The 22,236-nt window shown below is 44.3% G+C and overlaps 1 protein-coding gene across 2 annotated transcripts in view; it reads right to left on the reverse strand.

Annotated features, from left to right (window-relative positions):
• The window catches only part of LOC139576013 (CD276 antigen-like), an 89,445-nt gene extending 68,482 nt beyond the window's left edge, over positions 1-20,963 (reverse strand). For both annotated transcript variants that reach the window (XM_071401598.1, XM_071401597.1), the window contains exons 1-2: positions 20,736-20,963; positions 9,128-9,223 (exon numbers count right to left, since the gene is read on the reverse strand). In XM_071401598.1, coding sequence (XP_071257699.1) covers positions 9,128-9,173 — 46 coding nt within the window. In that variant the 5' untranslated portion in view covers positions 9,174-9,223; positions 20,736-20,963. The remainder of the gene's footprint in view (positions 1-9,127; positions 9,224-20,735) is intronic.
• Between the last annotated feature and the right edge of the window lie 1,273 nt (positions 20,964-22,236).

Below are 22,236 nucleotides of genomic sequence, written 5' to 3' on the forward strand. Positions count from 1 at the left end.
ACAATCACACACTTTTGCATGAAATAGTTGTGATTGAGGTGTAACAATTGATTTCCCCATTATCAACAAACAACACTTTCCTCCGAGTGCAATCCGTGGATGAGGATGCTCAGTCAAGGCAAAGATATTTTGGTAGACACCAAACCTCACAGGAGACCCCACATTCACCAATATCCCCCTGCTCATCTATAGGCACACTGCCACCTGCTGGATCCTCATGTAACTACAGGCCAAAGGAAAACTTGGCAAAACAGACAATTTGCCAACACCTCAACATCCAAAAATATACCATCCACCACATCCAGAAAACCATGGAAACAAGCCCCAGTAACTAACTAATACAAGAATGTCATTCTAGGTGATGCACTACAGTTCTTCCCAACCCCTGTGAAAATCACAAAGCAGCTTTTTAATGTACACACAGTGGTGTGATGTTTTTCTATAGCCCCATAATGTGACTACACTTCCTCTGCCGTGCCACAGCACAGTCGACAATCCAATCCAGTAATTATGGCATACCATTACAGTAGCAGGAGTTATTGTAGGGCGGTATGGCTGTCTACCAGACTAACGTTCTACTAGTTTGTGTGCGTGTGTGTTTTTGTAGTGCTTTCTGGGTAATGAATAGGCAACAGGCACTTTGGTAGGACTGTAGTGGAAGTGACGGCCCCCACAGAGGCATGCACACAGAGGAGGGAGGAGACACAGCAATTAGATCACTCCCAGAGCAGACCGGAATGACTCACTCCAATGGGTTCACAGAGGAGGAGAGGTGAGAGGGAGGTAGGGGGAGAGAATTGGAGAGGGGAGAGGAGAGGGGGAGAGAGGGAAGAGAGGGCAGAGAGGGGGGAAATGATGGAAGAGAGGAGAGAGGAAAGAGAGTGAGAGGGCAGCTTTGAGCGTGCACTTAAAGATAATATCAGGAAACAATCCAGGAGGGGAGAGCACTGCAGCCCATCGCTAATCCCCTAACTCAGGACAGGGCCCAAGTCAGGGAAGAGATAGGTACTCATCCCTCTCTCCTTCAATCTCTTTCTCCCTCTAACCAGTGACCCTTTTCCTGGTGCCGGTCTGGTAAGGGTGCAGCAGGACATTGGGGCAGCATGTTAACACACTGACAGACATTCACAGACAGACTGAGAGCAGCAGGAGAGCACAGCGTTTCACACCCACTTCAGTGCACCCAGGGGGGAGGGGCTTTTAGCTCTGACGTCATGGAAACTGTGAGTAAGCATCTGATGTCCTATTCCTTCAGAGGTGAAACACGGGTTGGGCAAACTGGTATTGTTTCTGCTTTTAACTTCTAGATATCTCCAACACTGTAGTATTTGTGATAACTGCTTTGGGGGCGGCAGGCAGCCTAGTGGTTAGAGCGTTAGGCCAGTAACCGAAAGGTAGTTGGATCAAATCCCCGAGCTGACAAGGTAAAAATCTGTCGTTCTGCCCCTGAGCAAGGCAGTTAACCCACTGTTCCCCAGTAGGCCGTCATTGTAAATAAGAATTTGTTCTTAACTAACTTGCCTATTTAAATAAAACATTTGGTCTAGTAGGTTGTGGTTGAAAAAGTGTATTGTGAGAGGTGGTGTCTCCCTATTTGAGCGAGGAGGGTTAAGGGCTCTCCCCGGCCCCTGAGAGGCGATAAAGAGATGCTCAGAGCAGAGAGTGGTGGAGGGAGGGGACGGCAGGGCAGATTTACACCCTGCACTTTGTGTTTATGGGCCCGGCTCTGTTTGAGTGCCTGTGAGAGAGACAGAGCCGTGCACTTTCACAGCCGACATGAAATAAACTCATTAAAGCCCTGTGAGCGCTGGCTGGCACTCTTCCCTCAGAGCGGAGCGCCAGGCAGGCAGGGAGAAAGGAGGGCAGACATACAGACAGGGAGGAAGAGGCAGGTAGGCAAGCAAGCTAGCAATGGTCCTGTTGGATATTTACATCACTCACTCCCCTCATCCCCTCCGCCTCCCTAATCCCTGGGCTGTCTCTTCAACCCCTACCTCAGCTCAAGATAACAGTGATGCTGTCACTGGGCCCTGGCTAGCCTAGTGCTAAGCTCACCAGTACAGATGCAGCCTCAAGAGTAGTGATGGGGTAAAAATCTACACAGTTCCATATCAGGATAGTAGTGTTTTCAGCACTTTTATTTCTAAAATATTTTTCACATGGCTCTCTCTCATCCCTCTGCAGCAGACATACGGTGAGCAATTTGTTTGGACCATGGAATCACAATAAAATCCCAGTATTGAATCGCAATACATATAGAATCGTGAGAATCGCAATACATATCGTATTGGCACCTAAGTATCGAGATAATATCGTATCGTGAGGTCCCTGGCAATTCCCAGCCCTACTCGAGAGCCACACGGAACTTGTGAGCTTAGATGAATAGTTCGCTGCACGGATATCCCTGCTAGTACAGATTAGCCCCGGCTAGTGCTAAACTAAGCTATACAGATGAGTGGAGCAGAGGGAATGAGGGGCCTGCTGAGTATAAAGCAGCATGGCAGGCATGGCAGGCAGCAGGCTGACAGGGGCTGGGAGGAGAACCACAGGCTTCATACATAGGCAGCTGACAAGGTGACACAACATGGCTCTTGGTAAACAAATTCCTTAGCCACAGCAGCAGTGACATCTCACCTCCGTCCTCCAGACGCAGGCAGGTGCACACAAACACACACACACACACACACACACACACACACACACACACACACACACACACACACACACACACACACACACACACACACACACACACACACACACACACACACACACACACACACAGCCAGGCATACGCACGCACCCATGCACACACACACACACATTCACAAGCAGAGGGCATTGTTATTCAGCTCAGTCCTGGCTCCTGACAGCTCCACAGCACTGTGAGAGTCAGTCTGAGACACAGGGCATTCTGACACTACAACATCCACTGTCATAGTACTGCTCCACAACAGACAGGTCCCAATCACCGTGTTCAGTGACACCTTACATACACACCTACACGCAGGCACGCACAAACACATTAACATCTCACTCTGCTTGCGATCACTAAGGTTGAATTCACTCAGTTCAATAGAATGTACCCCCGTATCCACATCTAGGAGAATGCAACACATTGCCTACACATTCAGTGTTGATGTGCCATTCAGCTGACCCTGGTCAGTGGGACACAACCCTAAACAGAAATACCTAAACCCGTAATAACCGGATCCCTTTAATAACCTGGGCTGTTAAACACAAGGGCTTCAATAAGACCACAACTTCCATCTCCCTCCAGCTCCTGATGCAATAACCCACACTGCTCAATAACCCTGGTTCATAACTGCTTCTCCAATAAAGGGGCGGCAGGTAGCCTAGTGGTTATAACATTAGGCCAGTAACTGAAAGGTTGCTGGATCAAATCCCCGAGCTGACAAGGTAAAAATATGTTGTGCTGCCCCCGAACAAGGCAGTTAACCCACTGTTCCCTAGTAGGCTGTCATTGTAAATAAAAATGTGTTCTTAACTGACTTGCCTAGTTACATTTCAAAAATAGTGAACTGTGCTTCATAACATTGAACAGCACATAGGTTATCACCTACTAGGCCAGTAGGCACCTTACACAGAGGTTAAATTACCCCTGCTCGATAACAGATGGCAGAGCTACCAGTACTACTGTTCATTAGAAGATGTTAGGTACACATGTTCAGAGATATGGTAAAGCCCCTTTGTCGAACACGGCATAAAGGAACAGCCATGATAAGAGTGCACAGACACACATACACTGGAAGGCAAATTGCAGCGGTAATATTGACTTAACTAAGTAAACACACACAGGCAGTGTAGTTAGTGTTCTGTCTGGCTAAGTAGTGAGCTGCTTCAAAAGCTGTGGCAATAATGCCCCCATCGGGTGGTCAAAAGTACTGCAGCTCCAGACATGTTGGTCTTTACACGAATGGCCCACCGGAATATCTAACGAACAGGAAGTTCTCAGATGCTTAGTGGCCTTTCACAACAGCTATTCTTTCAGTCAATGTCGTTGTTCAAACACGCCAACTAAAGCCTTTCTTCAAAGCGTTTCCAAGCCCAAAACCTTTCAAATACGTCCAGGGGAACACAAATAAAAAGCTACATTGAGAAATGTAGTAGTATTTTAGACGTGGTCAGCGTAACACTGCTGGGAATTATCCCTCACGACACATAGGGAATCTATTCTAAACCTGAGCCTTTCCTCCCCTCCTGAAAGAGAGACACAAAATGGAGGGGATTATGTAGGTCTCTGAGCCTTGAATAATGGGGTCACTCATGACATTTACCAATTTAACACTGTCTCCCCATATCTGGGCTACAGTCATCATAGTGTGAAAGCCATCTCTGTCTGTGAGAGATATATGAGGTGCAGATAGCTAGTGGAGCAGACAGGAGCTCAGGTTGCTTATTTTCAGCAACGTAATAAATCAAGATGCACCACACTTCCTTTCTCCTGACTCTGTCTGTCTATCTCTCTTTCTCCCTCTCTCTCCCTCTCTCTCCCTCTCTCATTTGTCGTTTATGCTCTCTCCATCTTCTTCTCTCCACAGACAGGGCGGGCGGGTGCTTTATCAGGGGGAGCTGGTCTCATATCCCGTCAATAAGCTGTTAATGGGCTCTGACAGGCAGATAATGGGGGGCCAGTTGCAGAGGAGCTGCCTGGGAGATAAGGACAAGCCTAACCTTCCTCCACCACCTGCCTGAGAGAGAAGAGAGAGAACACAACCTGGGATGAGTATGAGGAGCGAGCCATAGGAGCAAATCCATCCCAGCAGGAGAGGGGGTGGGGTGGATTTGAGTTTGTGCAGCTTAATCCAAATGACTGGGGTTAAGGTGAGCCTATACGCTATGCATACGATTACAGAAAAGCCAAGCTAAGTTGATCAGAAAGCAAAACTGTATTATTGTAGGGGTGGCAAATGTTTGGGTTCTAATCCCTCAGATAGACAAGTGTTTGACACCTGCTGGCCCTGGTAATAACCAAAGCCATGTCTGGGAGGGCAGAGTCTTTGCTCAAATCACAGGCTGCAATTTTGTTCTGCCTTATGAAGGGGTCGGGGAGCAGTGGATGTCTACATTAATGCAGGGGGTTAAGAGGTTAAAGGCTCAGTGGCTGGGGCTGTGTGTCTGGATGTTAACCTGAGCCTGTCTCCTCCTGAGACATTGTGACCTCACTCAGGGCCCTGTAACCATGGCAACACCTGACCCCGCCTCTCCCGAGACACAGTGACCTCACTCAGGGCACTGTAACCATGGAAACACCTGACCCCGCCTCTCCTGAGACACAGTGACCTCACTCAGGGCACTGTAACCATGGCAACACCTGACCCCGCCTCTCCCGAGACACAGTGACCTCACTCAGGGCACTGTAACCATGGAAACACCTGACCCCGCCTCTCCTGAGACACAGTGACCTCACTCAGGGCCCTGTAACCATAGAAGCACCCGGTAACTGTGGTAACAACCTGTAGGTAAGTGTCTCCTCTCTCTGTGTGTCAGGCAGGGAAGCTTCTTACTCAGCACCAAGCAATGATGCTGCTTTACAGGCACAGATCAGAGCTGTGGTGGTGGGTCATTCATCCTGTTCATCACAGCCCACTAAACACAAAGATATTTGGCTCCAGGCCCCAGCAGCCCCCAGGCCCCGCTCAGCGCTCACCACGCAGAACTGCAATCTCGGCACGTTACGCGCATCAATGTTTAAGCGATCCCACAAGATAGCTTTTTTAGGACTTGTTCAAATAATCATGAGGTGCTTGATGGGTAATGCACTCTGTTTAAATGGCTAGGCTACAGTGCAGAGTGAGCGGGGAGAGAGAGGGAGGGGCCAGCAGCTCAGTGCAGTAGCCAACCTGCTAGTAGACTGACTGGGCATTATGTATGCATCGCAGCGGAAGCAATCTTTGTCGAGCCTGTCCTCGATTGTTTTTAAAAGGATACTTCACTGGCCACAATCAAATTAGCAAGAACATCACTGATACGGGGTAATAACCCGAAATTGAATTTCTGCGCGGGCCAAAGAGTCCCCTCTCTACAGAATCAATTGCTGTGAAGAGAAAAGGAGGACAGGGAGAGGGCATTCCTAGTTAGCAGACCTCAAAGGGTACACCAGAGATGCGGGCGTGAGCAGGCTATTTACACGCTTCAAGGCCTTGCCATAACGTCTGCCGCTCTCTGACTGCCACACTAGATGTGATCTATTCAATTATGCTAATTAATTAGAACTACCTCCCAGCTCTCGTCATTAAAACTGAATCCAGGTCAGCTTGCCATTTTTGCATTTGCACGACTACAATTTCCCTTTTAACGTGGAGATGCTAAGAGCGGGCAGGTGGGCGCAAGCAGCAGCAAATGGCAGAGGCCTGGCAGGCTGGTGGCAGTGCTGACAGAACAGAGAGCATGACAACAAGCAATTAGCCAGACAGCATCCTGTTAATGCTTCTGCTTTACACTACTGGCTCTACTGCCTCTCAGCTGCTAATGCTGCTTACGGAGCCTGGATACTAGGCCTACTTACTGTAGCGGTGCTGGTGCCAGTGCTTGCCCACTGAGAGTACTGCTTCTAGTCTAGTGCAATTCAGGGTTATTAACGGCCTCCAACTCAATCATCAAGTTTGCAGATGACAGTGGTAGGCTTGATAACCAAAAATGACGAGACAGCCTACAGGTAGGAGGTGAGGACCCTTAGAGTGTGGCTCAGGAAAATAACCTCTCACTCAATGTCAGCAAAACAAAAGAGATGATCGTGGACTTCAGGAAACAGCAAAGGGAGCACCCCTCATCCACATCGACGGGACAGCAGTGGAGGTGGAAAGTTTTAAGTTCCTCTGTGTATATATCACCGACAAACTGAAACGGTCCATGCACACAGACAGTGTGGTGAAGAAGGCGCAACAGCGCCTCTTCAACCTCCTGAGGCTGCAAAAATGTGGCTGTCACCGAAAACCCTCACTAAGTTTTACAGGTGCCCAATTTAGAGCATCCTGTCGGACTGTTTCACCGCCTGGTACGGCAACTGCACCGCCCACCACTAGCACAGAGAGGCGGCTGCCTACCTACAGACTTGATATCATTGGCCACTTTAATAAATGGAACACTTGCCACTTTAAGAATGTTTACATATCTCGCATTACTGATCTCATATGTCTATACAGTATACTGTATCCTTCACTATCTATTCTATACTATCTATTGCATCTTAGCAGCTCTGTCACTGCTAGATATTACCTGTTAGACACTGCTGCACTGTCGGATCTAGAAGCATAAACATTTCGCTACACTCGCAATACCATCTGCTAACCATGTGTATGTGACCAATAAAATTTGATTTGATTTGCATTAAAAGTACACTAAGTATAGCAAACATTAGGAACACCTTGTTTCTCAAATCGTTGGGGCATTGACTCTACAAGGTGTCCAAAGTGCTCCACAGGGATGCTGGCCCATGTTGACTCCAATGCTTCCCACAGTTGTGTCAAGTTGGCTGGATGTCCTTTGGGTGGTGGACCATTCTTGATACACAGGAAACCCAGCAGCGTTGCAGTTCTTGACCCAAACCGGTGCGCCTGGCACCTACTACCATATCCCGTTCAAAGGCACTTACATTTTGTGTCTTGCCCATTCACCCTCTGAATGGCACACATACACAATCTATGTCTCAATTGTCTCAAGGCTTAAAAGTCCTACTTTAATCAGTCTCCTCCCCTTCATCTACACTGATTGAAGTGGATTTAGAAGTGACATCAATAAGGGATCATAGCTTTCACCTGGTCAGTTTATGTCATGTATACTCAGTGTATATGTATACTGAAACAAAGAAACCTGTCACCGCCACATTAAGCAACAATTCCATTGGGGACGAGTCCCTCTGCAGAAGAACTGACAACAGCTGTGCTAAGCAACATTTTCTTATTTTACGCACCAAGACAATGTTACACACCAACAGCTTAGACGGGGACTCTACCTCTGTACTCAACTAGAGGTTGTCTTGGGAGAGTGCAGCGGCAATGTGGCAGCCTCAGAGTGTAATCCTGTGTGGAGATAGGGGTATTTAATGGTGCAGCACAGGAGTGACACTGATACGGTTATTTAATGGCGGAGTAGAAGAGAGACACTGTAGAAGACAAGTGGGATTAGCAAGGGCCTATAATCCTAATCAGAGACCTACTGGAGACAACAGGCCCAGAGGACCCCAGGTCTCACACACAGATACAGACACACACACACCAGCACATACACACGTGCACACCCACTCACTATTTCCACATGACAGCCTGTCTCTATCGACAGACTTTCAAAGCACATGACTTAGTGTATGAACTAAAACACGCTGTACAGCGTTACCTAATACTGTAAATCCTTAATTCAACAGTAAATTCCAGTAAGTAAATAAAGGACAATCATATAGTTTGTGAGGCAAAAACATTATTAACTACAACTTAAAGAGATACACAGAATCTGTCCGAGACGCCTCCCTCCCTCCCAGTGAGAGGGCCGAGACAGCCACCACAGCCAGTAATGAGCAGGCCAGAGACCCATTAAGCTGGAACAGTACTAGGCCCTAATGAAGCCCTGCTCCTAGCTCTCTCACTCTCAGAGTCTCTGTCTGACTGCTGACTCCAGCACACTGCCCTGAGCACTACAACAACCCTGCTGCCTAGTGCCCAGGCTACACCAACCACAACTCCCCCTTACTGGAACATGAGAGGCTGACTCCCCCACCACACTCTCTGACTCACTGGAGAAAAACTACACTCTTTGCAAGTCTCTTCTCAGGCAGGACCTCACCATACTAACTCCCCCAGGGCTCCATTCCAGCTCTGGCTAGAGAAGGACAAACCCAACCAATTTTCCTGTCCAAATCTAACTTTCCGTCTGTTAAGTCATAACGTTCCAAATGTTCCCATTCTGTAAGGTTTTCATTGTCTTTACTTTTTTGCACTGTTAAGGATATTCATTTGAGCTGTTGTTTTGTCTTCCTTGTAATTTATTTGAAGGGAATGACTAAAACCCCTGTTGGGCGTATTGTTTAGATGGCGGTGGAATTACACTTGGTGGTAGCTTTGATCTCTGGGTAATGGCGGGCTGGGGAGGGGGACAGGGGGACACCACCCACCGAGAGCTTGCACAGCAAGCAGAGTGGGCAGCAGGAGGGACAGCATGGTCTTCCTGGGGGTCTCGGTAGCGCGGGTCAGCCTCGTCAGACACAGCACTGTGGAAACAAACACAGAGACATGATCTGATTCACTCTGGCCCAATTAATTTAAATATAACATTTCAGACAAGAAATCATCAAAAGAAAGACAGGGGAGTGCAAACAGCTACCGCCCATGTCAACTAAATCAAATGTCAACATTAAACCAGCTGTGGGAAATCCTGCAAGAGAGAGGGAAAGAGAGAGAGAAAGAGAAATAAAATAGAGAGAGGAGAGTGAGGGAGAGAGAGAGAGAAAGAGAGAGAGAGCTGGATTGTGACCTGTTGCCACAAGAAAAGTGCAACCATTGAAGAACAAACATCATTGTAAATACAACCCATATTTATGTTTATTTATTTTCTCTTTTGAACTTGAACTATTTGGACATAATATGACATTTGAAATGTGTTTATTCTTTTGAACTTTTGTGAGTGTAATGTTTACTGTTAATTTGTATTGTTTATTTCACTTTTGTTTATTATCTACTTCACTTGCTTTGGCAATGTTAACATATGTTTCCCATGCCAATAAAGCCCATAAATTGAAATTGAAATGGAATTGATAGAGAGGGAGAGAGAGATAGGGAGAGAAATAGGGAAGAGAGAGAGAGAGAGTAAGAGAGCCGTACACAGTACTAGGCATTTCTTTCAGGTCATTAGAGCTGAGTGAAGGGAACTTCCATTCTGACAGGAAACAGCCGAGTTACTCGTCTAGTGGCTTCAGGACGCCCACCAGTGGGAAAACATTAGAACTCTACTGACTCCTACCACACAAAACTGTCTCCTGTCTTCCACCACTCTATTGGTGGGAGACGGCAGAGAGACTGTGTGTGTGTGTGTGTGTGTGTGTGTGTGTGTGTGTGTGTGTGTGTGTGTGTGTGTGTGTGTGTGTGTGTGTGTGTGTGTGTGTGTGTGTGTGTGTGTGTGTGTGTGTGTGTGTGTGTGTGTGTGTGTGTGTGTCAGGGTTTCCGTTAGCCAGTAATAGCTGGCTTTAGGCCTTAAAAAAAATTGAAAAGCCGAAAAATATATATTTTTTTATTTCATCAACTTTGAAATGCAAGCGAAAGGCTATCATATAATATTGCAGTTTAGGAGCTGTGCGTGCAAAGTTTCAGAATGATCCAGTGAAGCATTGCAATACTGGACAATATTTTGTATCAAGTCTGCCAAATGTGCCGAATTGGTCAATTGATGATATGGTAATACAACATTTAAGTTTACACACTCCCAGGAATGTCATACATGATGGATCATTAGCTTATACAGTTCACTTACTTTCACACATCTAGATGGCCGGGCAGAGTGGGTATATTTAGTATTTGCTATTTTATTAGGAACCCCATTAGCTGTTGCAAAAGCAGCAGCTACTCTTCCTGGAGCCAGAGACAGCAGGGGTTCAAACTGTAGAACCCAGTTCCTACATTTGAATATAAAACTTGATTTTATCAAACAAAACTACAGTACATTTTATCTCTGGGACCTTATGGATGAAAAATCAGAGCAAGATTACTGAATGTAAGTACATTATTTACCTTCAGAGGTGAATGTTGCCGTGATAAAAGTTTGTTGTTATTGTGCACTTTCCTCAAACAATAGCATGGTATTTTTTCACTGTAATAGCTACTGTAAAATGGACAGTGCAGTTAGATTAACTAGAATTTAAGCTTTCTGCCCATATAATTTTTTGTTACTTACAACGTCATGCTAATCACATTAGCGCACGTTAGCTCAACCGTCCCGGTATAGGGACACTGATCCCATAGTTAACATTAGATGGACGTCATATTCTATTTGTGTCTCCGATTCTCATAGGCCCATTATATGGACAACGTGACTTTTATTGATCTGTTTGTCAGTGTCAGCAGAGTAGGCTACCCTGTCATTTGTCGTATTAAAAAAGATTCTGCTAATGTCTCCAGTCATATCCTTTAAAGTGCATAACAAATGCATAACATGTTTTTTTCCATGCAATGAAATAAGAAACGTATCGGATATACCCTATAGCCCAAGGCTCTACGCTATACGCGCTCAGCCATGATTGACCGGTCTTTTTTGCAAACAGGGATTTAAATTATATTATTAGCCTAAATTATGACTATCCAATCTACTCATCACATTTCAAATATAGTAAGATATCTTATATAAGTTTGCAAATGCAATGATGCATGGAATGCTTTGATATAAAGGTGCAGTTTTATGGTGAAAATATGCTTCCCCAAACTTGAAACTCACGCGCCGTGTATGCATAGGCTTGGGATTTGGCGGTTCGTTACTCGTGTTGTTGGCTGAGGAAAAGTACCTGTGGACAGTAATTCTAACATCTTCAAAGTGTGCGGAAAGAAGGACACACGTCATTGCATCCTCGACTTGCATGTTCTGTTAAGATTAAATTCCGTAATCTAACTGTGATTTGTGTCATTCTGAGCACCGGGAGTGGACGCCCTAATCAGGTTGCGCACCCAATCCACATGGGTCAGGTAAATGTCTCAAATGTCCAGTAAATTAAAATGCTGCAGGTCAAATGTCCGGGGCCACGTTTTCATAACGGAAACCCTGGATTGTGTGTGTGTGTGTGTGCACTAACAATGACCCACATAAAATTGGGTAAGGAAAATGAGAATAAACACTATAAAATGACAGCAGGGGCACAACAATCATGTGAATATAACCTTTTGGGGATACTGTACATAGACGGGAGGGGTGGACACTGACCAACTAGTGAAATACTCCTATAAAGCCCCTGAAAGTACATGCAATATCAAAAATGAAATACTAAAACTATCCAGTATACTATAATAGCACAGACCTTACAGACTGGACAATACTGATTATGATTAAAAGGATACTGTCTACATATAATTGAATTATGTGTATAGTTATTCTATTGCATATTGTGCCAGGTAAACAGAGATCTGTTTCCGCTCTGTTATTGACTCCTCATTTCCCTTTGGCATACAGTATATCCTGTACTGTATTCTCCCTCAACACTCATGCCCTCTCCTGCCCGCTATTCTCCCTCCCTTCCTGAATCCTGACACAGCTAGCATACCCTGCTGACAACCCCCAGAGAGAGAGAGAGAGGCTGTGAGGGGAGAATAAGGACTATAAGGGGTAATGTCAACTGGGTTCAACATGACGGCATGGTATCAGGTGGCTTGTGGGTAGGCAGGCTACAACATAAGCAGACAGCACAAAAGTACACTAAGAGGTATGGTTAATGCAGTCTTCACCTATGGTGACCAGATGTGTCTGTCCACAAAGATGAAAAGTAGAAGCCTCTGACACTCACTTCGGTTTGTACTGCTATTAACAACGCTACTGAGATAGAACAAAACAAATCCACACCAAATACTCAATCATAACCTATGTAAACATAGCCTACTTCTTACAGTTAGAGAGCTAAATGCGTTTGTAATAAATGAATTACAAACAGTTTACAACTATCCAGGTTTGTGCATTGCCAAATGTTCCGATTCACATCAACACTGCTATGGTCACAAGCTTAATTCCTTGGCTTAGATGAAAACCTATGATGAAAGACTTTCCATGAAGTGTCCAGATGAGCTCAGCAGAAAGAAAGGATGTGGGTAGAAAGGTAACTTCCACACAAAGCTACTTCCATAATAGGACTGTTCCCTGGACCCTGGACCCTGGCTGTCAGTCTATCTGTCTGTCTCTCTCTGCTCTGGACAGCTGTCCAGCAAGGCAGCAGCAGCCAGCCCATAATTCATTTAGCACGATAGGACTAGGGAGCTCACTATCTAGAAATATGTGTCCTGATCACTGGCTTCAAGTTATTCATGGCAAGGCTGATGCATTGTATGTGTCATAACATACATTAATGGCATGCATAGAAAACATTACGACAAACAGATGACATACCTAAGAGCTTTTCATAGTCACAAGTCAGATTTCCTGACACATTACTGGTACGCAGTGTGAAAGCCACTGTCTGTCGAGGCTGTCTGGCATTCCCATTTTTTGTATTGAATTACTCAACGTTATTTCCCTTCCCCCTGTCTACCTTCTACACCAGGACTGGTAAATCCCCCTTTTCCTCACGCCCTGCGCTACCCAGCTTATTTTGGCCAGCTTAATGTCAGAGGTCAGATCAAACTCATTTGACCACACCTGCAGCCTGAGACATGCAAAAGGCAGGAATTATTTCAGCACACTAATGAGTGCAATAAATCTGTACTCTATCTTCACTCAGCAGATCCATTTACATTTGTTGTGGATTTATAGGTTGTGGTATCACGTACACAAATGGTATTACCTAAACTTAAGGTGTTTGCTGGAAAAGTCTGATATTGCTCATACTTTTCCCTCCATTTTAAGTATCAAGTATTTCTCTTGTCTTTCCCCAACGTCGGTTATAGTTTCCTCTCTAGCCAGCTTAGTATCAAAGACTATCGTATCCCTCCAGGATGCTGTACCTGCCAAGAAAGCCCAGCTGCTCTGCTCTGACAGTCAGATGATAGACATCATCAGACCAGTGGTTCTGAAGCCCCGTCCTCTAACGCAGCATTGAACCACTGGTCTGATGATAACTCTAACCTCAAGGAGAAATATAAAGCAAAGCCTTATATAAAAGTTGAGACATTGAGATATGGGTAAAGAAATTATAATAGCATTGTAACCCTCTGTAAAACAACAATGACATTACATCGGCTTGGTGAATTAACTTTTATTTGATAAAACCGATTCTAAGTGGGGAAAAAGTGACAAAGTAAAAGTCCAAATTGTTGCTACAGGGAAATGAATGATAGGGTAGGTACAGTATGTCATTGTTTGGGAGTCACTGAAAGTCCTAGACATCCAGGCAGATTGTGTTATTCTTGGTGGTGGTTACCTGTCATATTCTAGAACAGGGGTTCCCAAACCTTTTCACTCAGGCAGACCCCCCTTCCAGAATGGGGGAACACCCCTAGTTGATCTGGACATTTCTAACAAGTCATAAATAGCTCTCTCAGGTCTGCAATGACTGACATGATAAGAGGAACTGATGATGCACTACCCAATTTAGAAATTGCACCTTGTGCATTCTACTATTAAAGCTATCAGGAGTAAGTTGAAAAACGGACTAAGTTCATTAAACGCCCCACAGTTTAGGAACCTCTGTTCTAGAAGACCTTATCATACTTTATAATCACCCAGGTTGTTTGCCCTATGTTGCCCTGGGCTTGAACATTTTCCCCCTCCCATCTCTGGGTAATGCTGCTATGTGTTCCAAGTTCCAACCACCCACTGGGCACAGATGTCAAATCAAATCAAATGTTATTAGTCACATGCTCCGAATACAACAGGTATTCACCTTACAGTGAAATGCTTACTTACGAGCGCCCAACCAACAATGCAGTTTCAGATAAATACAGATAAGAATAAGAGATAAAAGTAACAAGTAATTAAAGAGCAGCAGTAAAATAACAATAGCGAGACTATATACAGGGGGTACCGATACAGAGTCAATGTGCGGTGGCACCGGTTAGTCGAGGTAATATGTACATGTAGGTAGTAGAGATGAAACGGTATGAAAATTTCATATCACGATTATAGTGACCAAAATTATCAGGGTTATCAGTATTATCAAGGTGTTGTTAAAACGTGCTGGAAATTTTCAAAAAGTACTGATACCCACACTGAAATCATTTCACCAAGTTTTATATTGAAATCCAACAAACAACAAATAAAATTAGCAGCACTATGCACTTTTTTGTGTGCATAAACACTAAAATAATAACATAAACATTAAAGATGGCACCATGTGGCCATGAGAGGTATAAGTTTCCCTAGTGCAGCTTTAAATGAACACAACCTTAAGTAAGCAAATCAAATAAACAAACAGCAAATAAAATGAGCAGCACTCACTTTGTAGTGAGGCACGGCAACCTTCATCAGCCTCAGAAAGCCAGGCCTCTAAACAATTTGAAATGGCATCATGTCCTTTGCAATGTAATATGAAAGGGCTGCAGTGAAGTCTTGAGCATTTTTTGATGTGGGTGCATAAGCAGCCTGCCTTTTAAATGTTTGATCGAGTGTCTGTGTCACAACTGTAGATGAGGAGGGACCAGTAGCATCACTGGGTTTGCCTGCTGCACGCCCACTCTGTAAACAAGGGAATAGAAAATGTATTATTATTATTAGTGTTGTTACATTATAATTCTAATTATTCACTTACACACACACACACAGTCTATCTTCTGTGTTGCATTGAGTATATGCAATGACCCCATGCATAAATACAAATGAAGACAGTGATAATTGCAATGAGCCGAACAATTGACATAAATACAGGAGTCTTGTTTATAGTGTTTCTCCTGTTGGAACCCTTTTACAACCAAGTCGACGACTGCCGGATTTTAATTTAACATAATATTTTGCTAGGGTGACTAAACTACATAACGTGTTATCGTGTGCAATGGGCGAAGAGTCCACAGACACACGACGCATACATCAGCATAATAACGTGTAGTGTTTTTACAAGAGTAGGTAACACTGAAAGCTTCAGTTTACATTATTAACAAGCTATTATCAAGTTAGACAGACAAACCATGACATTTTCCCCCATTTCGAAGTCCCCCCATCATGCATTGAGCTAAAAGTTAACTTACCTTGCATTCACTATAAAGTAGTGCGTGGTGGTCACAAAGCTGACTCAAGAGATTTGAAGTGTTGCCCCAGTGATTTGTTTTTGCATGTTCTGCAGACAGGGTGACCATCTTCAATTAAGTTTCCCTCAGCAGTCTTGTAAAACCCAAAATACGACCCCACTTCCGATTTGGTCCTCTTAGAAGGCTGAAAAAACTCCCGAGCACTGTCAATGCCTTCTGCTGTGTTTTCACACAAAACTATTTTTAAAATTTGAAACGGTAATACTAATCGCTGGGAATTTTACTGCGGTTTATCGTGAAACCGGTAAACGTTTCATCCCTAGTAGGTAGAGTTATTAAAGTGACTATGCATAGATGACAACAGAGTAGCAGTGGTGTAAAGAGGGGGGCGGGGGGCAATGCAAATAAATTTGCCAAATTTAGCCATTCGACTAAATGTTCAGGAGTCTTATGGCTTGGGGGTAGAAGCTATTTAGAAGCCTCTTGGACATAGACTTGGCGCTCCGGTACCACTTGCCGTGCGGTAGCAGAGAGAACAGTCTATGACTAGGGTGGCTGGAGTCTTTGACAATTTTTAGGGCCTTCCTCTGACACCACCTGGTATAGAGGTCCTGGATGGTAGGAAGCTTGGCCCCAGTGATGTACTGGGCCATTCGCACTAACCTTTGTAGTGCCTTGCGGTCGGAGGCCGAGCAGTTGCCATACCAGGCAGTGATGCAACCAGTCAGGATGCTCTCGATGGTGCAGCTGTAGAACCTTTTGAGGATCTCAGGACCCATGCCAAATCTTTTTAGTTTCCTGAGGGGGAATAGGATTTGTCGTGCCCTCTACACGACTGTATTGGTATGTTTGGACCATTATAGTTTGTTGTTGATGTGGACACAGAGGAACTTGAAGCTCTCAACCTGCTCCACTACAGCCCCGTCGATGAGAATGGGGGCGTGCTCGGTCCTCCTTTTCCTGTAGTCCACAATCATCTCCTTAGTCTTGGTTACGTTGAGGGATAGGTTGTTATTCTGGCACCACACGGCCAGGTCTCTGACCTCCCTATAGGCTGTCTCGTCGTTGTCTGTGATCAGGCCTACCACTGTTGTATCGTCTGCAAACTTAATGATGGTGTTGGAGTCGTGCCTGGCCATGCAGTCGTGGGTGAACAGGGAGTACAAGAGGGGACTGAGCACACACCCCTGTGGAGCTCCAGTGTTGAGGATCAGTGTGGCAGATGTGTTGCTACCTACACTCAGCACCTGGGGGCGGCCCGTCAGGAAGTCCAGGATCCAGTTGCAGAGGGAGGTGTTTAGTCCCAGGATCCTTAGCTTAGTGATGAGCTTTGAGGGTATTATGGTGTTGAACGCTGAGCTGTAGTCAATGAATAGCATTCTCACATAAGTGTTCCTTTTGTCCAGGTGGGAAAGTGCAGTGTGGAGTGCAATAGAGATTGCATCATCTGTGGATCTGTTTGGGCGGTATGCAAATTGGAGTGGGTCTAGGGTTTCTGGGATAATGGTGTTGATGTGAGCCATTACCAACCTTTCAAAGCACTTCATGGCTACGGACGTGAGTGCTACGGGTCTGTAGTCACTTAGGCAGGTTGCCTTTGTGTTCTTGGGCACAGGGACTATGGTGATCTGCTTGAAACATGTTGGTATTACAGACTCAATCAGGGACATGTTGAAAATGTCAGTGAAGACACCTGCCAGTTGGTCAGCACATGCCCGGAGCACACGTCCTGGTAATCCGTCTGGCCCCGCAGCCTTGTGTATGTTGACCTGTTTAAAGGTTTTACTCACGTCGGCTACGGAGAGCGCGATCACACAGCCGTACGGAACAGCTGATGCTCTCATGCATGCCTCAGTGTTGCTTGTCTCGAAGCGAGCATAGAAGTGATTTAGCTCGTCTGGTAGGCTCGTGTCACTGGGCAGCTCGCAGCTGTGCTTCCCTTTGTAGTCTGTAATAGTTTGCAAGCCCTGCCACATAAGATGAGCGTCGGAGCCGGTGTAGTATGATTCAATCTTAGCCCTGTATTGACACTTTGCCTGTTTGATGGTTCGTCGCAAGGCATAGCAGGATTTCTTGTAAGCTTCCGGGTTAGAGTCCCGCACCTTGAAAGCGGCAGCTCTACCCTTTAGCTCAGTGTGAATGTTGCCTGTAATCCATGACTTCTGGTTGGGGTATGTACGTACAGTCACTCGATGCACTTATTGATAAAGCCAGTGACTGATGTGGTGTACTCCTCAATGCCATCGGAAGAATCCCATAACATGTTCCAGTCTGTGATAGCAAAACAGTCCTGTAGTTTAGCATCTGCTTCATCTGACCACTTTTTTATAGACCGAGTCACTGGTGCTTCCTGCTTCAATTTTTGCTTGTAAGCAGGAATCAGGAGGATAGAGCTGTGGTCGGATTTACCAAATGGAGGGCGAGGGAGAGCTTTGTACGCGTCTCTGTGTGTGGAGTACAGGTGATCTAGAATTTTCTTCCCTCTGGTTGCACATTTAACATGTTGATAGAAATTTGGTAGAACTGATTTAAGTTTCCCTGCATTAAAGTCTCCGGCCACTACGAGCGCCGCCTCTGGGTGAGTGGTTTTCTGTTTACTTATTTCCTTATACAGCTGACTGAGTGCGGTCTTAGTGCCAGCATCTGTCTGTGGTGGTAAATAAACAGCCACGAAAAGTATAGCTGTAAACTCTCTAGGCAAGTAGTGTGGCCTGCAATTTATCACAATATACTCTACTTCAGGCGAGCAAAATCTAGAGACTTCCTTAGATTTTGTGCACCAGCTGTTGTTTACAAATATGCACAGACCGCCCCCCCCTCGTCTTACCGGAGTGTGCTGTTCTATCTTGCCGGTGCAGCGTGTATCCCGCTAGCTGAATATCCATGTCGTCATTCAGCCACGATTCCGTGAAACATATGAAATTATAGTTTTTGATGTCCCGTTGGTAGGATATTCGTGATTGTACCTCGTCTAATTTATTGTCCAATGATTGCACGTTGGTGAGTAGTATTTACGGTAACGGCAGCTTTCCCAGTCGCCTTCTCCGGGTCCTGACCAGGCAACCGGCTCTCTGTCCTCTGTACCTGCATCGCTTCCTCTTGCAAATAACAGGGATGTCGGTCCTGTGGTGTGTTTGGAGAATGTCTTGTGCGTCGTCCTTGTTGTAGAAAAATCTTTGTCTAATCCGAGGTGAGTGATCGCTGTCCTGATATCCAGAAGCTCTTTTTTTGCCGTAAGATACGGTTGCAGAAACATTATGTACAAAATAAGTTACAAATTACGCGGGGAAAAAACACATAATAGCACAATTGGTTGGGCGCCCGTAAAACTGCTGCCATTTCTTCCGGCGCCAGTTTCAAGCTTTACAGTCTATAATTAAGTTTGGAGCAGTGGGTGCTCCTCAGAGGAGGAAGGGGAGGTCCATCCTACTCAGTGAATTTCAGATAAATAAAAATAGTGAAACATTAAAAAGTTCTTATTTTTAGATACAACTATACGAAATATATTCAAGTTATCAAATAACTGATAAAAAAACACACTGTTTTGCAATGAAGGTCTACAATAGCCTCAACAGCACTCTCAGGGGTAGCACCATGGTGTAGCCGTAGGACAGCTATTTCCCTCTACTCTGGGTAGATTGACTTCAGTACAAAACCTAGAAGGCTTAAGGTTCTCACCACCTTCCATAGACTTACAGTACACAGTAATTATGACAACTTGCGGAGGATGTCCTTCAACCTATCAGAGCTCTTGCAGCATGAACTGACCTGTTGTCCACTCAATCAAAGGATCAGAAAATGAATCAAGTACTGAAATCATAAGCTACCGCTAGCTAGCACTGCAGTGAAAAAAATAGTTGACTCAAAGAGAGCGATAAAGACAATAGTTGAACAGTTTTGACCAAATTAATTTTTTCAAAAATTAAGAAAGAGCATCAGAAAGAGATAGCTATATTTCGTTATCTTTTTTCACCTTCACTTTCACTTACTTAGCTAGCTAATGCAGCTAGCTAGTTTAGCCTACTCAAACACATGGCTCTAACATAGGAATGCTATTTATGTTACCTAGCTAGCTATGGCTATCCAACACTGGACCTCTTCCAAGTCAAGGTATGCTTTCGGTTTTATTCATTTATTGCCACCAGGGCACGCTGGTGTAACTGCTAAATTGCTTGCTGACTGTACAATGTACTGCATGATTGTAGCGGGTTTACTAGTAGCTATGTTGACTATGATGTTAGCTAATATGGTGACAACGACGTAGGCTGTGTAGCGGTTAGCGGTTATGGTTTGCCTGGTCACAGACAGCTGTTGTGTTGTGCACTGAAGTCCACAAGCGAAGGGAAAAGATGAGAGGAGGAGAGTGTGTAGATGCGAGAAGGAATTATACAATGAACAGTAATGATGCTGTTTGTATGTGGCTGCTATGAAAGTGAACTGTGTGTGCGGGTGATGAGAGGTGTACTCATTCCACCAATTACGTTGAAAAACATTTCTTAAATGGAAGCAAGCAGAACGAAATGGGGATAAACCTACCTGAATTTGTCTGTTTCATTTAAGAAGAGATCTAGGCAAGTGCTTTGGTCAAATGTGATATACAGTACAACACCGCCATTGTGACATTAACTTACTGAGACTTAAATCAAAGTTACTTAACAGTGTATTAATTGTTAATGAGTTTCTTAAACGAGTCTATTGTCTTTTGTTCGAATAAGATGCAGTAGTAGCCATATATCCAATCATGCGGCGTTTCTGCTTCATTCACTCCAGCTGTTGCTTACATCTGCAAGCACAACGAAATGTTCGTGGCTCATTCTCAAAATCAACAGAAAATCGAAACGACGCTTTATTACATGGTTACACCACGTTTTACTTAATTTTCTTTGACTAATGTAGATAAAAAATAATGTGAAAACTTACCATGTTAGGGGAATGCAACTTATGAATCACCAACCATCCAGCGGCAGTGCTTTCTTATACAAAATAAGCGCTAATAGTTCAACCCGTTTGACTTGAGAAAGTAATAGTTCGGCTACAGGAATTGAAAAACCTTACATTCAGCAGGATTCATTCGATTCTAAGAAACCACTCCCATACGGTGCTTTGTCCAGTATGATGTCACGCGTACGAGAAAAGTGTTTGCCCCCCCGACACCCACCACTGGTTAATGTTAACCCTTTATTTAAATGTTTTATTATTTAACCTTTATTTAACCCTTTAAGTTGAAGGCAAGCATGCGGTATATTAAACACCTGTGGTGCTCGTCAATTTTCATATTCTATAATATTTTGTACATCTCAAATTCTTCATACACAACTATATCGTTCTGAATATACTAAGGCTAATAGTAATACGTGTAATACCTTGATTACACATTTTTGTCTGATGAAGGGTCATATGCTTTGATGAAAATAACAAACTGGACAGGCAATAGTGTTGTATGAACTAGATGCCATTGTTGAACTGGACGTTTGCAATAAATGTCACTAAAACAAAGAGAGCTGGTTTTACACTGCTATAATATTCACTCTTTGTCCCAGACATGAAGGCTGGATAGCTGTGTTGGAAAGAACATCCTGAGCCAATGCATTCAGCAGGAAAAGTCATCTGGGTATTTTAAGACATTAAGGTTTCCTGCTTTTCTCCTCGACAGCTCCTCTTTTGTTATTACGTTCTGATACTCCAAGAACACATTAGACACTATCACTTCAAAGGATGTCATTTCGCTACACCCGCAATAACATCTGCTAAATATGTGTATGTGACCAATAAAATTTGATATGATTTGATTTTGATTTGATGGGCTCTGCTGAACTCAGCTGTGTGAGAAATTATGCTGGATCCAAATAATGAACCCTTCTGCACCTAAATGAATAACACAATCTTGCATCTGAATCCTGTCTGACTCCCGATGCTTCGCACCCTCCTGACAAGACCTTAGAGTCCATCACCTTACAAATTGTTACTTTCGTTTTCAATATCACATTTAATTGTTATTTCCTAACAACAACAAGAAACATTTTTATTTCAAATTATGTTTTGATAAAAGCCTAAAAATCATTCCGTTTTTTGTTTCATCTTGGGGGCAAAATGACTCCAGCTGGTAATAATCATGTAAAATATGTTGGAAGTTTGAGGGTTAAAATAATTTGATAATGTCATTGGAAAGTAGGCTTTGCAGTTATTGGTCTTTACCCAATAACTGACCTAATGTGCAACAAGGGGTGTGGAGGGTCTTGAAATTGCTGTAGAAAAGGTATAGTAAGTTAGATTTGCTACATCTACATTGCAGTTGTTGCATTTTGCTTCAGAAAGGACTGTGATAGCAAATAAACTATACATTCGCCATCAGATTTGCCACCAATGCTCCTTATAGGACACATCACTGCACTCTATACTCCTCTGTAAACTGGTCATCTCT

This window comes from Salvelinus alpinus, chromosome 5 (assembly GCF_045679555.1).
Source record: "Salvelinus alpinus chromosome 5, SLU_Salpinus.1, whole genome shotgun sequence".
Classification (NCBI taxonomy): domain Eukaryota; kingdom Metazoa; phylum Chordata; class Actinopteri; order Salmoniformes; family Salmonidae; genus Salvelinus; species Salvelinus alpinus.